This window comes from Tetrao urogallus (assembly GCF_951394365.1).
Source record: "Tetrao urogallus genome assembly, chromosome: 17".
Lineage (NCBI taxonomy): Eukaryota > Metazoa > Chordata > Aves > Galliformes > Phasianidae > Tetrao > Tetrao urogallus.
Window position 1 is genome coordinate 1260843 of NC_136830.1, and position 17575 is coordinate 1278417.

A 17575-nucleotide genomic window follows, 5' to 3' on the forward strand; every position below is an offset into this window, starting at 1 on the left:
ATGAAAAGTAACCAGAAGGAACTTGAACAATCTCCCTGGTCCATGAGACTTATGGTTTTCTGAAGAAATAACAACTCTACCACAACATCCCATATCACAGCTTGGATCGTGAGACTACGGTCTGTTGATTACTGCTATGTCTTTATTGGAATAATGATTCTATAGAAAGCTTTCGTTTGGAGTATGTTTATAAAACATTAAAGGATTTTAAAAGTAACACAACCCAAAGCCAATGTAGCTCATAGAAGTCCCAGAATGGCTCTTCAGCTTCCGTATTATATTTGCTTTGCTATTTGTTTTTTCATATGTTGCTGACCAAAATATATTTAAACCAGCTTTTCAGTAAGCAAGGGTATGAGCACTGCAATCTGTAGCACTGCTTCAGCCCAGAGGCAAGGTTATCCTCTGTGTGATTTGTGGCATAATGGATGATCTGCATTTTCTTTGTAGGCTGTTACAGAATGACCTTGCACTGAGCTTTTGTGGAAGAAACAAGACTTAATCATTCTTCAATGTGCATCATTCTATTCAAATTTGATCCTCGGCCCGTTTCAAAAAATGCCTACAGGTAAGGATGGCTGAAACAGAGCTGTTTCTGTAATTTTTTTGTGCAGTTTCTTGTGGCCTATGTTTGAATTACAAACTCAGGAGTTATTACTTGGTGTTCAGTTATGCTCATGTAATGTCTAACTTAGATTTTCTCTGTGGGAGTACTTGAAGGGTTCTCACAGGGTCACTTTCATGTGTTGTTTTGCACCCTGGTCAGAGGCTCAGTCTCTAGTTATGGGCCTCTTGATGGTGATCTGTCATGTGGTGCAGGATGCGTCCTTCATAAATTCTAATCAGAGTTCCAAGTTCCTGCCTTCTCTTGTATCCTAAGAGCTAAGGGGAATCATGTTTGATGGACCATCAATTGCTTAATTGATCTCAATTTTCTCATTACTTTTTGTTAAGCAGAGCCTTGCTCTTTACCTCTGTAATAAATGATTCTGACCAGCCTTGCATGTCAGCAGTAAGTACTGTGCCATGTTGTTCTTGGTGGCTGATCTTAATTTTATTGCTTCAATCAAACGCATAACTTCAGTCCCTTTTCTCCTTCCTTAACACAACATGACTAAACTTTGTTGTTTTTTTTTTTTAAAGAAAGTTGAGGTGCCTGGTTGTTGTGTTGTTAGTTTTTACTCTAGTTTCTTCACCTTCGTCTCAGCTTTCTGGTGAACATAAATATCAGCTGGAGACGTTGCCCAGTGCTCTGGGAACTGGGAGCTCTCATTTCTCTATGAGACCTCTCTGCACTGGCCTGCTGCTAACTGTACTTTCCCTGAGGGCTCCTGTGTGTAACATTGTGCTTGAGCTCTGTTTGCTTCGCACTGAGCTCATGGAACGCTTCTCCCAACCCAGAGGGGGATCTCTGACTGCAGGCCTGCTGCTGTGTTTGTCCACCTCAAAAAAGACATCTACAATTAGCTCTTATTATCCATTACTTTGTTTCTCTTGGTGTCTAACCATTAAAAGTTGGAAAGACAAACTGGGTTTCTTTGGCCGAGCTAAACAATGTTCTCCATAATGCTTGGGAGGGTTTCCCATCCTAGAGAACTTGATTTCCACAGCAGTACATCTGGCCAGTTTTTGTGGGTGCCTGATTTAGCACAAAGCTTTGCAGATGATCTGAGTGCATGAACGAATTCCTGTCCTCCTGTATGTTTGCAGCTGACTGTTCTGCCCTTGGTGTTCTCTCTGGGGACCTACGAGAAGTAAAGCTCAGGGCAGTGTAACAAATGCTTTACTGTAGTCATTATCATTGTCAAAGTTACTGCACTGCCATTATGCTATTCCCAACTATACTGTGTGCATCTTAAGAATAAATATGTTTTAAACTTCAAAGCTGTAATTGGAGACTTTTTATGGAACTGAATTTCACTGTGTGGAATTGCTTTAATGGAACGATTTCTCATGTTTTTCTGTCTCAATGTTTAAATAAATCCTAATTAGTAAGTCCTAATACAGTTAATTTCAGCTGTAAAATAGCTGAACAGGCCTTTTGCAATTTATTAGATGCCAAGGGTCACTTCAGTAGTGATGCTTTTCACTGTGATTATGTTCCACAAATGGCTAAATGAAGATGCTTTCAATGTACCAATCCTGTCTACTAGCCTTGTGCTAAATGCCAAAATTTATATATAAACTGAAAGATGGGGAATATTCTACCACACTGGAAAAAATCCACTTACTACTATTTAGGTTCCATAAACAAGTAGTGTTTGCTTCACTAGGAAGAGCTGCTCTTTTTCCCCGTGCATCCTGTATAGGAATCGCTTCCCAAAGACCGTGCTGAGCTACGTCTCCCACACTGGCAGATGCCTCTAGGATCCTCTTTCCAAGGAGCAGAGGAAGCCAGACACAGCGGTGACAGAGAACACTCTGGGAGTTATTTCCTGCTTGTGTTGTTTAAGAACTATCTGCTTTAGCTGGATATCCAAAGAGTGGCAGAGCACTTTGAGTACAGGATGGCTGTGGAGTAAAACGTGCTTATTAAGAAATATATGTGTTTCACCCAGCAGCATTTTTCAGTTGCATATTTCTTATAACATCTGCCTGCTTTCTGACTGAGCAGCCTCCAGGGCTTCCTACAGCTTGTCTGCTGCAAGGACTCTCATTAGATATTCACATCTTGTTTCCTGCTGTTCTCAGATTATGCAGCAACCATACTTGCAGAAAGGTAAAAAGAAAAAAAAAAGGGGGGGGGGGAAACAAACAAACAAAAAAAAAAACAAACAAACAAGAAAGGGGAGCACTCTCCATCCCCATACACTTCTTGACTGTTACAGAAAAGCATTATTTTCCCTTTGCATCTCTGCGTTGTTGAGTGTGCTGTCTTCTCTTATTAATTGAATGAATTTCAGTCAGGATGGGCCTTGGGGGCTATCAGGTTTGTCTCTGTCCTGGATACTTTCAGACAAAAGTATTGTATCTTTCTACTGCATAAATAGTGCTTTAATTGTTCAAGTTAAATTAAAAAATACTGTGGTTGTGTGGCCCTAACTAAAAATAAAAAACATGTTCTTGTGCTTCAGATAAGCTTCCTATAACCTACAAGTTCCCTTTAGAGTTCCTTGGGTTGGTTTTTTTTGTTGTTGGTTTTCTTTTTTTTCTTTTTTTTTTTTTTTAAGCTGTAACTTCACGTGCTGAAGAGTTATAAGATTGCTTTTCAGTCTTAACTCAATCTCTTGCTTTGCAAGCATTCTTCTGTTCTTGGATATGAGCCTCATTTGTGCAGTAAGATGAATTTGTTAAATGTCTCAGGACAGTGTGAGAGAAGGCTGTGGTTAGCTGATGTTCAGCTTCTATGCTGATAGAAGTGAGATGCTAAGGTAAAGGATGGTTTAATGCTTACAGTGAACTGTTGCTCTGGCAAAAAATGTTCTGTTCTCTGTGTTATAGAATCCCTATTTCCAAGTACATACCTTGCTACTCTTGTGTTCTACAGACTTATTCTAGCTGCTAATAGAGATGAATTTTACAGCAGACCATCCAAATCAGCAGATTTTTGGGACAGCAGCAATGAAATCCTGAGTGGTACGTAATGTTCTTGTATTTCTTGTTGTCCTGTGTAGAGAGTGCGATGGGCTGTTATTGTCTTATTTGTGTTTTAGAATCATGTAGTGGTTTTCCTCCCAATTTTCTTTTTACTGACTTTAGGCCAAGCAGTGTAATGGAAATATAGTAATATGTTTGTCCATCACAAACAATTACTTGAGCTTTGGCAGATATGCTGAAATGCTTTCTTAAATAGGTGGAATTAGTTACTCTACAGGCTCATTGTCTGTACTAGTGACTGGAAATCATTAAAACAAGCCTCAAGGAAATTCTTCTAGTTTCTTATCAGTAATTTATAGGCTACATAGTGGTTTTAGTTATTGATCCATTAGTTTATTAGATTTGATCTACAATCAGTTCAGTAAAATGTAGTTATTCAATCGTCTACTTTTCCTTTGTAGGGAATCTATCTGCAGCCTTGGGTAGACAAAGCAATGCTCAGATCCAAGGCAGCAAACAGTATTTGCAAAGTCACAGGTGTTACTGTCACACATTGTGTGTTATTGTCATTGGCAGGGAGAGCTGTGAGGATAAATGACTCCCACTGCACTGCAGCTCCTTTGCTTCTCAAGCTCTGCCTGACATTCCGCTTCTGTGCCAGACATTCTGGGTGCTGCTTCCCTTGTGTCACAGGAATTTAAAAACAAAGAACTACCCCGAAAACTGAAGAGACCTGAACTTGCTCTTGCACCTTTGTCATCTCTGCCTGCATTTGGCATGAGAACACACGTTCTCCATTCAGTGGGTCTGTCTGTGGAGAGCCCATTAATATTCTTCCATTGAGTTAAAATTGTTGAATCAAAGCAGCAGTTCAGAGAACAAAAACATTAAATTCTTCCATTGTATGAATCTATGAACGTTTTTGGACCTGATATAAAACCAGGAACTGCATATGTTCACATATCAGTGTAGCTGTATGTTTTGTTTTTGTGTACCTTTTAGTTAAGGTGAAGATACTGATGAAATGTTGTGTGAGGATGTGACAAAGCTAAACTTGACACTGAAATTCTGGAGACTGAAGGAAGGAAAGAGTTTCTGGAATAGCATCCAAGACTTGGTTTTCTTCTCTAATGAAGGATCTCTTATGAGATCTGAGTTGAAATTTTTCCAACAATATGCATGTTAGATTGCATAGAAGAGTCTTGACTGTGGCTTCCTTCTTGTAGCTGCTGACAATTAGCACACCCCACCTCCTAGGCAAGTTACTGTTACCACAGTATAATATTCTGCAATTACCTAAATTACTCTAAATTGTTCTGGTTACTTCTAAAGTCAAACTTGCCAATAGTGTTAATCTTCTGAGACTTTGCTTTTGAATGAACAAGCGTTATGAGCCTACTTAGTTTTCTGTGTATTTTGGCTTACAGACATAGCTTATAATTTCACTTTTACACCTATTACACCTTTTACATCGTTCTTCATCATCTATTATTTCAGTAACTTGCTAGTTCAGAATCGTGGATGGGTAATAGAAGTGCTCTTACCCTCATGCGTACTTATCCAAAAAGATTGTACTGACTGTATTTTATTCAGCCTCATCAAGACTCAGCATCTGTATGAAGAAATTATTTAACCTTGAGATTTTTGAAGATGAATGTAATCACCTAGTTCTTATTTTATTAGGTCTGGATATGGAGGAAGGAAAAGAAGGTGGGACGTGGCTGGGAATCAGTAAGAAAGGCAGGATGGCAGCCCTGACAAACTATATGCAGCCAACGACTGACAAAAATGCAAAAGGAAGAGGTATGAAGGGATATTATTTATATTTTTTATTAATCCTTTTATGAAGGAATGTGTTTCTGATTACTATTACATTCTGTTGGTGGAAGATATCTTCTGTAGTGTTGTTTGTTTTACCAAGCCCTTCAGATTAGTAAGTTCACGTGGTCAAGTTGCTCTGTGTACTTCTTTCTTAGGTGCTCTTGTAACGAACTTCTTGACTTCAGACCTGGACTGTTACTCTTACTTGAAGAAAGTTTCAGTAGAAGGACATCTTTATAACGGATTTAATTTAATAACAGCTGACTTGAAGTAAGTCTACAAACTTCAGTGTCACAGCAGAAAGATAGCAGTAGTGAAGTACATGTATTTGTTTTAGCACATGAGTGTAATAATAAGAAGCCTGTCACCAGACGAGCTCTCACTTCATTTTCTTTTGCCAGTTGGCAGGTAAGAGCCCAGTGTCACCCTGGTTGTAATTCCCTTTATTTTTTCATCTTTCAAATGCTCAGTGGCTGCCATGTATTCTAACTGATACTTAAGAGCTCATAATTACTCTTTTCCCTGCAGATTGTGTTATGATTTCAAGAGAGCACAACCTTGGCTCTATAATTTCTCAGAGATGTGCACACTTTTGTTTGATTATGAAATCTCTTATCCTCAAACTTTCAATCTAAAATTCAGTTTGCATTTATTTTTCTATATCCTTCAGGCTTCCTGCCTTGAAAAAATAAACAGGAACAACCAAAAATCCTATGCTAGAAAATGGCAAAGCAAATGCCATCCAAAAATTTGGACTTGATTTATTGTTTTTCCATGCACAGTTTATGTACAGCTTCTCCAACCTCAAGTTTGGGCTGGACAAGCAAGTATCCCCCATTCTACCCTTCATTTTTCCTGTTGGGTAGCATGCTGTGGCAAGGTTAGAAGAGCTGAGAGCTTCTAGGCTGATATTACTGTCAAAGTTCCCTCCAACCTCCCCACTTTGATGCAAGTATGGTTGGTTGCTGCTCTCTTTCTACTGTTTTGTGTGGCTTTGTTGTTTGCTTAAGAAAGGCTTTTATTTCAAATTCTGCCTATTTTTCATTTTTAAATTTACTGTGTTATGGTGGGAAAGTGAAATAAAGCTCAGAGATAACCAAAGTCTGAACTGAATTTACAAAGGCAGATATGCCACCTGTAGAGATAAGAGTATAGTTCTGTTTTTTTGAAACAAGCAGAGAAGTTGGTGCTTTCAGAATGTTAATCTGTAAGCTTGTCAGACAGTTTGTGTTTGCTGCTCTCCTTTACGGTTTGTTATCCTACCAGTGACTTGACAAGAATTTTTCCTTTTCTGTACATTAATTTTTATCGTGGTCAGAGGACTTGATTTCTTGTACTCTGCCACACACTGCTGCCTGGCTGCCTTTCACAGGTTGGAAGGCTATCTGGAATTTCAAAGGTAATGGAAGAATTAGTCTTACTATGTTTTTAAGAAAACACAATACTCAACATGTTTGATGTAAAGTAAGCAAGCAGTAAATAGTTTCGATTTTCTTCATTTTAATTTAGATGTGTTTAATAGTTGTAAAGCCTGTTAGTGTAATGATGTTGAAGTAGTTTTGATTGATGTTACTAAAATAATAATTCATGTGTTACTATTTAGTTCGCTTGATTTTTTTTTTATTTTTTATTTTTTTACTCTATGCTAAGGTAATAGGGAATTGTCTGCTCAGCTGGATAGACCTTTTGTGGTGATGCAGGTCATGATTTCACGCTAGGTCCCACTTTGAAGGCTGTATGTGTTAATTCTCCATTGTGACATCCTTAGCCTTGGATACTCTGGTGAAATGAAATTCTTGGCGAGTTAATGATGCAAAGCAATTTCTATATAATATATAAACCTGTCATCTTAGGAAATTAGAAATAGTCCTGAGAGGTGTGATGTACGAATGGAAGCTACTTTCCTATGTAAATAGAAAAACATTATGGTAGCTGATGTTATTTTGTTGAACCATGTTACTGTTCAAAGAAGAGATTGAAGCCTATTCTTAACATGTTCATCTCTTGTATAACAACAGTGACTGGCTCTGCTACAGTGGTGTGAAATGGAGAGGAAACTCCAATTGGAAGAGTAAATGAAGCAGTGTTGGGAAAGGGAATATCTGAGCATATGATACTGCTGTCTGTAGGTGGCACGCTTAAAGAGAGATTGACAATGTTTGAGTTCTCAGGTCCTTAAGAAAACAAACTTACTTTCTCTCAGTATTACTGTGATGACAGAACAGGTGCAGTGATAAGAGAGAGGGAGCTGGAAAGAAGCATAAGGGTTGTGAAATCTGGTCACTTATTTCCACAGCTTTGTATGACTTATTTTAAACAAGCATGTTCTTTGATGCTTCTAGTGCCATTCATTAACTGTGTTCTACACATTCTTATTTGCATCAAGGCTAAGACATGTCCTCCTAGCTCATAGGAAAATAAGGAGCTGGAAATGGCATCTCTTCTTTATTCTGTTTTATGGTACTCAATCCAAATTCAATTCTAACTGCAAGTTCTGTGACGTTTTCTTTTAAATTCAAAGAATATTTCCTGTTTCAGGAGGTGGAGTTTGCTCATGTTTACAGTATACCTGCCTGCTTTCCATGCAGCAGTTTTGGGTTTTACTGAATTGCATTACCACTGTGTTTAAAAGTGATGATGGTAACATTTGACTGTGGTGTGATAGACTGTTTCAGAGGAGGAGAGTAATGAAATTCATCAATTAATTTCTGGGTTGTGGTGTCAGAGCAGCAACAGTGCCAGCAACATCTTGCTGTGTTTGAAGGTTGTGTGGAATTAGCAAGTAATCAACTACAGAAGCTGATGGTTTTTTTTCAAGGAGAAATTCTTGTTTGTATTTTTCAGTACCACCAAAGGAGATGTAATTTGCTACTATGGAAACAAAGGAGAACCGGAACCTGTGTTCTTAAATCCTGGTAGGTTCACATCTAAAAGCTTGGAATATTACTCTGTTACTTTAAAGGACTCAGAATATGGTCATGTTCTCCAGTATTTTGGCTGGTTAAGCATTGTCTTTGCTAACTTTCCTTGCATTCTTAAAAATAAATGCTTAAATTCATTTAAGTATTTGCTAATATATCTCAGTAGTGTCAATAGTTTATAACAGCTTCTATCCTTGTCAGTGTTCCAATCTGCACTGCAGTTACTGGAATGTTACTTAACTGTGATCAGGGGACAAAGGTCTATCTTGAGAAATGGCATTTTCAAAGTCAGAGCTAACTTCTCTTACTTTGCGGAGTTAAGAAGGTAATTTGACTGTGTCCCCCTAGGGACAGAATTGGCTTTAAAAAATAATGAGCTTTTATCTTTAAATCAGGTAGTCTGATTTAAAATATTTAAAATCTAGTCCTTTGCTAGCCAATTATATAGGAGACTTCAGTATTCATCACCAAAAACCAGCAGAAATGGACTGAGACATGCAGAATGCTTTAGCTGGTTGATAGCAGTTGTGAAGGCTGCATTAATATACAAAGGTTTATTTTGCTTGCTCAAAACAGTCAAAGCGTTGCTGCCAATAGGCAAATAGTTACTGTACCAGTTATGGCATCAATTCTTGGAAACAGCTATTAGACTTTTGTACAACCAGAAGCACAAAACAGACTTTAACACAAACAAAAAGCTGGTCACTCCTTTATTGTGTTACCTCTGTACAATATGAAATTGAATTTCATTGATTTCATAATGTATGAAGCTTGGAGAATTGGAATTGCTTGACAGAAATAAAGCCAACAATGTAGTGAGTAAGAGTTATTTTGTGTTTAGGCTGTGCAATGCCCTCATGTTTCTGTTAGTGTTGTGCTCTGGGCAGGGAATCTTTGGTATTTCACAAAAGTCTGGGAAAAGGTTAAGTTGTTTGAAGTGTTACACACTACATTTACATGTTAGGGTTTTTTTTCTCCTTTGTGCATGCGCATGTATAGGAATATATGGACTGAGTAATTGTTTGTTGGATACGCCATGGAAGAAACTCCAGTATGGGAAACAGCTTTTCACAGAAGTCGTCAACAGAAGTCAAGACCTTGCCAAGGAGGACTTGGTGCAGGAGCTCCTTACAGTGATGAATAATCAAGAGCCGTAAGAAAACAATATAGAGAGGCCAACTTCACAGAAAACAGCTTAGTGCCAGAGATGGTATGATGGAGAATTAAAAATAATAATAATAATTTCTTCTACAACTTTTTCAGTCAATTACCTGACCCTGCAATTGAAGACCAAGGGAAGGAATACATACGTCCTATACTGAACAAGTATGCAGCTGTGTGTGTTCGTTGCCCAGGTTATGGAACAAGGTAATATTTCCTGCTGGACCAAAACATATCTCAATTCAAATGTATGTTGTCATAAATGTTAACTCTTTACTGAGCGTTCTGTGTTTCTTCTGCCTCTATGCTGTTTCAGGGCAAACACAGTCCTTCTCATTGACGCAGAAGGGAACGTTACTTTCACAGAGCGCACCATGATCAACGAGGATGTCAGCCAGTGGAAAACAAGCACCTATGAATTCAAACTGCACATGTAACAACTTTCCATTTGAATGCATTGTAATAAAAGCAATGAAAGCAAGCTGTTAAGCTCCAGGAAATGTTTTCTGCCAGCCTCTGGAAGCCAAAAATAGCAAGAGAAGCAAAAGTTGTTTTAAATAGATCGTGTAAGCTATCAATCTCACAAATCCTTTGCATAAAACCAAGTTTCTGGCTGTTCTTATATTAAGTTACAACTTTAAAACAAATTTCTGGCCCCATGGCTTTGTTTTATCATCTAAGCTTAAAAAATTGTAAAATCCAATGGAAAGTACCAACAGGATACTGTGACTTGCATATCACTTATTTTTATTTCAACCAAATCTTAGAATATATGCAGCTTCTTGGAGAATCAATCTTCAGCTAACCTTCAAATCTAAATTTTGTCTAAAAATTAGATTTTTATCATTTGCACTTGGAATTGAAAGGAAATCAGCTGCAGTTCCATTTCTCACAGGTTCCTTTAATTTCTTTTCGCTCAGATACAAACACACTGCATGATGCCTGAAACCAATGTCTAGCAGCCACAGAACAAAAGATCAGAGGCATCGTGAGGCCACCTGGTCTAACACCTGTTTCCAGGGCAAGGCTGTCTTTGCCCAACATGCAAGTTGTTCTTTGTTTTTTTAAAGTATGTTTTAAAGAACTACTAACCTTGCATTCAGTTCAGAGGAGGAGAAACACTTGCTGCCTTTGTTTTTCACAAAGCTCCTCTCCTTTCAATATATAATTTTAAGATTGTAAGCTGATGCCAATGTGCATTGAACGAATGTATGTTTTCTTTGTAGCATTAAGTGCTTTAGTAATATTTAAACTTGTCACCGTGCCACGGTGCATTGTTCTGGGGAGGGTGGGGAGGGAAGAATTCTTTGTTTTGTTTACCTGTAAATAGTACAGCAATAGATCTTAAGTACTCTCAAAGCTAGTTTTAGAACTAAGAAATTAAGTTGTCACTGCTCAGTTTTATTCAGTAAGGTTTAGAGTTGTTTATCTTTGAAAATAATAAAATTGTGCACTGTGACATCTTGTTTGCTGATAATCTCATTAGCAATATTAGTTTTTTTTCCTTCCCAACCAGAGGGATAAGGAATAATTATGCTTGCAAATAGAAACTGAATATGAAGTGACACTAACTTAAGACAACCTTAGTGATCTGCATACCTGGATGTTGCAGTGGAGGTGAAATTTGTAATTATCTATCTATAATTATAAATAAATTGATGGAGAATTCAGAATCACCTTTAGAATGGAATATCTGTTGTAATGTGACTTGATTCAGCCATGCTGAAAAGATCACTCCAGAATTCTGTATCTAATATCTTGTGTAAGAGTGTACTTTTACGAGTGGTCATAGCACAAGGTATGGGAGAGGAGCAAACAGGCAAAAACCCCAGCAAATAGGGCTGGGAAGTTGAAGGATCCATGGTAGCATTTTCAATGGAAGCAGTAGGATTAACAGGCAAGTAAAAAAGAATAACCACCATTTTCTGAGCAGCTTTGGTAAAATTCCACTTTTGAACATGCATTTTGTTTCCATCTCATTCTGTGATTGATATTCTTTGTCTTTACTAAATACCAGTATGAATTATCACAGTACTTACTAAAACTTTGCTTTATTTGCCTTATTAAATAAACAGGTCTCCCCAGAAAACCTTGATTTATATTCTAGCATTATAAAAGTCCATGTGAAGCTCTGATCTCTCTCCTGAAGAGTTTAAGCTAGAAGTGACATTCGGTGATGATGTGTTTTGTGGTTTTTGCTTGTTTTTAAATCTAAAGAAAAGCCTTGGACATGGGTTTCAAATCTTCTAATGAAGATGTGATTATTAGATATGTGTGCAATTTGAACTTCGTTACATTATTTTGGATAAATATACACGATTGGCTACTAAAAGTAATACAAAAGGTAATGATACTGTATGCTTGGTCTCTGCAGTTATGATTGTGTAACTGTGACTTAAAATACTTCAAGCAAATATATAAGCTGGCCTTTAAGTAGGCTCTTAAGAGTGTTTTAGTCCTTATTTAATATAATCTAAGTTGATGGGACTTCAGCATACATTTGGTAATCAATATATTTTTAAATATTCTCAGTAAAACGTTCTGGATCTACTTTTATAAAACCTTGGTTTTGAGCTTGTTCTCTGTGCCCTCTGAGGAAAGCACTACATACTGATAGCAGTGAGGTACTCTACAAGCCTGTCCTCTAGTGACAGAGGAGGTGTATTCAATGGATCTCATCTGATATTTCAGCCCTGATGGGCACGCAGCCAGCGGTAGTCAATAACTTATCTGATGGTGTAAACATATTGATTGCTTCTGCTCTGTGAAGAAAACCGCATCACTTTTCAGGTGTTAATTAAGATAGATTAAATAATAAGCTGAGAATATGTGGAGCCAATAGTGTCATTTCTTGTAGTACAACATTATAACCAGTATTCAATAACTGGGGCTTTTACCTCTCCTTATGAGAAAGTATTTTTCTTAGAGAAAAAGTGGGAAAGCAAGCTTTTCTCTTGGTATGCTGGCTCACTTGTGAAGGGCTGTTGGAAGACACCATAGAGCCAAGGTCTTAGCCACGTGCATTTATCTGTGTTCTGATTCTCCCATCTCAACTGAATGTATTCCATTTGCAAAGCAATTAGCTGTCCTTTCAGTTAGAGTGTACAAGTGTATGTATAGTAACTACATACTATATAATATTTAATATATTAATATTTAATTTAATATGTAATACATAATAGTAAATCTTAAACAATTTTTGAGTTCGCGTACAAAAATAATTTCACGTGAAGTAATTATTTTGACATGTGGATTATATTTTTAATTGCACTATATTTAACTTTCTGTGTTCGAGAGCTGTTGCAGGCTTCCAATTTATGTAGCTGCAGTTGGAGTGTTACTTGGATGTAGACAAGGCTCAGTCATTTGCACTCTGGCCCCCAATATGTCCAGGTGCCAGGAAAATGGTCTGCTTGGAAGCACCTCCATGCTGAAATTCAAAGGTTAATTTTTACAGAGCTGCAGGTAGTCTTGGGTCAATTTGCTTCTCCCTCAGTGTCCAATGTAGCTGAAATGTGAATATACAGTCACCTGCGTAGCACAGAGATTAGAAGGTAACACTAAACAGCATCTTAATATCTTAACTAAGGATATCTTTTTTAAAAAAAGAGCTCCAGATCTGTGAGTGCAGAACAGCACGCTGTAGGCTGTAGCTAGAGTGACTCAGCTCCGTTAATGTGGTCATTATAGTTTCCATCTGCTTAAAAATACATATTGTAAAATACCCACATCTGTTTTACACCTCAAATTTCTTTTATGCCTCAATGATTAGTGTCTAAAGTATGTTTTTAAAGATAAGCCCTACTCATTTTTCTATCATGAATGTCTTTGGAAGGTAAATACCTTTTTTTACTAGAATTACAGTAGTGTAGTCTGAGTTTAAAAATTGTCTTACGGTAGATTTAACTGTTGGAACAGCACAGCACGTACTGCAGTTACTGACATTCAGTCAGAACGGAACATTGACCCCACCTAATTCTTACTGCACTGAGTGCAGCCTATGCACTCTTTGGGAAGCCAGCAGTACTTTTCATTACTGAACTCTTCGTTGTTTTGGTGGCAGCGACTGTTTGCCCTGCCGAGGGAAGGGAGAGCTGCGGTTCGCAGCGTCTCAAAGCATCAGCTGTTGCATTTTTGCTGGAATTCAGTTTTATGACTGTGAAAACAGCTGCACAGTGGAAGCTGACGTAGCAGTTGTTTGACTTTCAAACCACTGTGTTTTAATTCTTCCTGACTGACTTTCTGACTCTCACCCAGCAGGGTACGCAAAGCTGAGACACGTCCCGTGCTGTGGGAATTGTCTGAACGGAGCTGGGAGGCTTCACGGCTGCGGCCCCCTGCAGCACGGCCTTCCACAGCCCGCCCCGGAGCCCCTCAGCGCAGCTCGGCGGATCCTCCTCCGCTTCCCGCCCCGGTCGCATGAAGCACTGACGGCCGCGCGGCTGCGGACAAAGGAACCGGGCCGGGCCCCGGGCCCCGCTCCCGTCACGGCCGGCCGCGCCCTCCCGCCGCCTCGGTCCCGCCTCCTGCCCCCTTTCATTGGTCGGGCTTCGTAAGGGCGTGCGCTCCTTGCGTCGTTATTGGTCGAACTATTTAACGTGCTCGAGAATCTGTCAATGGTAACCAGGATTTCAAATTCGAGACGCATGAGACGGGAGACGCCGTTGGCTACCGGAGGGGAGAGTCCCGCCCTCGCGGAGCCGCTCAGAGCAGGAATTTAAAGATGGCGGCCGAGGCGATGGTGGCTCGGAGCAGGGGGCGGCTTTCGTGAGGCGGCCGAGCTCGCCCTCCCACCACCCCCTCGCGGAGGAGAAACCGGGACGCCGGGGATGGCCCAGGTGGGTGCCGGCCTCGTGGGGCAGAGGGAGGCCGTGCGAGAGCGGGCCCAGCCGCCTGGAGGGCTGTAACCCTTCGGTCCCCGCAGGCCGCGGGGCGGCCCCGGCCCGCCGCCCGTTCGGGCGGGCACCGCCGTCAGGCGCCCCGCAGCCGCGCGTTGGCGTTTGTTGCCTTCCCCCCTCCCCCCCCCCGCTCGCTTCGCTGCGGGCGGCGCTCAGAACAGCAGGAGAGACGGGAGCGCCGCGTTCTCGTCGGGGCCAGAGGGGCCTCGGCTGCGGCCTCGAGCGCTGAGCGCTGCCGCTCCCGGGCCGCACGGCCCTTTGCAGCACGTGCTGCGCGTCCGGCCGCCCCGGGGGGCTGTGGGGCGGCGAGGATGGGGCGGCGCGGCCTGCCGAGCTGCACCGCGCGGCTCCGCGCGTTCCCGCCGCTCGTGCTCTCCGCGGTGAAGCGCCGTGAGGGCTTTCTCTGAATTTCCTCATTCGGTGTCTGGAAGGTTTAGGCTCGAAAACTTCTAAACTTTCTTCTTCCCTCCTGAGAAAGCAGCCTTTCCGTTTTGCACCTCGTTTTTCTTTAAGCTTCGCGTTCATTTCTGCAGCGTTCAGCTGATTGAGATGGGCCCCTCATTATGCCTCCTAAAGCGGGCTGAGCGCATCTCGTCCCTTCGGTGCCGTGCGGGCGGTGCAGTCCGGTCTTTGACTTTTCCTTTATGAGCGGGGCTCTTCTTCCTTCTGTTTAGATGATTAACCATAACTGTTCCCGTTTCTAATTGCGGCCGAAAGGTTAGTACCCTGCTTCTTCTGAGCGGTGTCTCCTGATTGTTGCCAGGATGCTATTTTTAAGAGGGTGAGAAGAGAAATTAGTTCCTAATTGTGCTGTTTTCCTTTACAAGTAGGAAGCCTCTGGGAATGCGGTTGAAGAATATTTTTTTCTTCTTTCCGAGGCCCTAAATTGCAGATTTAAGAACAAATGAACTTACCTTCCATGTTGCACCATTAATTGCAGCCATCTAAACTCTGCCCGAAAACTGGGCAAGCTATCAAAGCACACTCGCTCTGCTGTTTTCTGATGGCACTTTTCCCAATTTATGTAATTCTGCTAGCTCTGAAATGGGATGGCGCTACAGAGGTTCTTCATTCTTATCTGGATTTTATACTGATAGTAACTGTTGGGCCCCTGAGTGACTTTTCTTGCACTGCTTTGATGACTTGCACAAAATGGCTGGTGTTTTTTTTTTTTGTTGTTTTTGTTTTTTTCAGAATATTTCTGTGGTAAAGTTGGCAGTGTGGAAGGAAATATGTGTGTAGTAGTAGTCCACTGAATATCCTTCTGCAGAGATTTCCTATGCAGATTTAATGAAAATAATCCACTTCCCTGGTTTTGTTTTCTTTTGGCAGTTCATAATTAATGATTCAGTATTGTTTTACTGTACGTATCAGAAAGATACAGGTGTAGATAATAGAAAGGGTCTGAGGTTGACAAAGATGGTAGCTGAGTAGGTTTTCAAGTGGTTGGTGCCTTGTGAGGAGGGAGGCTGTGTGTTTCAGAAGGAGCCACTCTACCTTTTGGGGCGTCTACAAGATATGAAGGAAGCAGTTTCTGATGATGAAACCAATTTCTTTATCAAATGACTTTTGGAAGATAGAATCTGTGATGTGCTGTTCCTTGTTCCCAGGAGCAGCTGCAGGTATCCACGTGTTCTTTGTTGAACTTGTTTGTGAGTCTCCATACGTGCTGTTGTGGGAGTTTGCTGGTTACACATTCTAACATTCTAGTTTTCTCTTAGAAAAGAGGTGCTGTTTTCTCTGTGTTTCTTTCATGATCTTGCTGTGCTGATTGAGAAGAAGGGCATTATCTGGCTTTGTTTTGTTTTTCTTTCTGTCTCCAAATAACATCTGTAACACAACCAAGCCAAGAGGAAGTTCTCCAGCTCTGCTTTACAGTTTGCTACATAACGTCCACCACGTATCCATCTCTTGGGGGTTACTTTTACAGTGAAACCTTTTCGGATGATCCGCTAGAACAAGAGTAAGCTTAAGTGAAAAATGCAATGTTTCCATTTATTGGTGATCTGCGAAACATCATTTAAAATTCTTATTTTCTGCAGTTCATCCAGAGTTTGTTCGCTGTTCTGCACTGCCTGTTGCAGCTCTCCATAACGCTCCTAATATCTTTCAGAGGGCCATGTGGGATCTGTTGGTGTATTTCTGTGGAGTCTTGGTGAATAAAAGGTCTTTTTTCAGGGCACGTTGGTTAAGCATGGCCATAGGTGGGCTAGCTTGTGTTGTTTCTAGTGCCGTGTGACCTAATATGCTAAGTCTGTTTTCATGGCTTTCTGGTTGTCTTGTCTAAGCTCCACTTGGCTGTTTTTAACCTATAGACTCATATGTCCTTTTTTGTATTGCTCCTTTCTCTCTTTCATCAAAATCTTTTTTTTTTTTTTTTTTTTTTTTTTTTTCCTCCAGCCTCTCACATAAAGGGCACATTGTAAATATCAGTTTGCAGCAGAGCAGATGGGAATTGGACTTCTCTTCTGCCTCTTCCTGTTTTGGAGGGGCTTTCTTTTGTAGCAAATTCTATTGTAGCCCTCTGTAACAGTAGATTTGCTGGACTCTGTTACTTTACCCTGGGGATGGGGCAGGTTTGTGGCCAGGAATACAAAAGCAAGTTTAAACCAGCCTTGGTTTGGTGCTTCCTCTGACTGCAGTATGTGTACGGGCTGGCAGTGATTTGGTAATGCTACTCATTACTTCAGGGCCAGCAAGAAGGAAAAGACAGTAAGTGTTTCCTTGTTAATAGTGCTTGAATGTAATAACAAGACACCTTTTCTGCAGAGAGCACAGGGGTAGTATCAGAGGACTGCCAGAGCTAGCTAGGTAGGTAAAGATTATTGCTCTGTATTTCCACATTTGCACTGAGTTTTTAGCAAGTTAGGTTTCCTGTTAACACTTCAGTGCAACATAGACATATCTGTAAGTTTCAAAAGGACACGCATTTCCAAGAACCATAGATGTTGAAAGCATGCCAGTATTGCATGTCTGCTGTGTGGGTAAGTATTGCTCGAATGCCAGGTTATTTTAAGCAATGGAAGAGGGCCCCTAAATACCTACACTTAATATCCTGGTAGCTAAACAAGCAGGATGGTCAATTAATTAAGCAGGTAAACTGCGTTAGCAAGTTCTTGCACCTCAACTTAGAGACCAAGAAGTTGTAACAACAGCCTGATCTCAGCCTCATTCAGAACAGTACTGAGATGATCTGTGTTTGGTTGGTTTTTGTTTTTTTTTTTTTGTTTTTGTTTT

At 40.4% G+C, this 17575-nt stretch overlaps 1 protein-coding gene across 2 annotated transcripts; it reads left to right on the forward strand.

Moving 5' to 3' along the window:
• Window positions 1–512: 512 nt before the first annotated feature.
• TANGO2 (transport and golgi organization 2 homolog) lies at window positions 513–9877 on the forward strand (the record flags this gene model as incomplete). 2 transcript variants are annotated; one of them, XM_079543952.1, is made up of 8 exons in its annotated part: window positions 513–568; window positions 3488–3576; window positions 5221–5340; window positions 5514–5628; window positions 8203–8273; window positions 9279–9432; window positions 9543–9647; window positions 9757–9877. In XM_079543952.1, the coding sequence occupies 8 exons, from the start codon at window positions 513–515 to the stop codon at window positions 9875–9877; spliced, it is 831 nt and encodes a 276-aa protein (XP_079400078.1). The 2 variants fall into 2 exon arrangements, with proteins under 2 accessions (XP_079400078.1, XP_079400079.1); XM_079543953.1 differs by lacking the exon at window positions 5221–5340.
• Between the last annotated feature and the right edge of the window lie 7698 nt (window positions 9878–17575).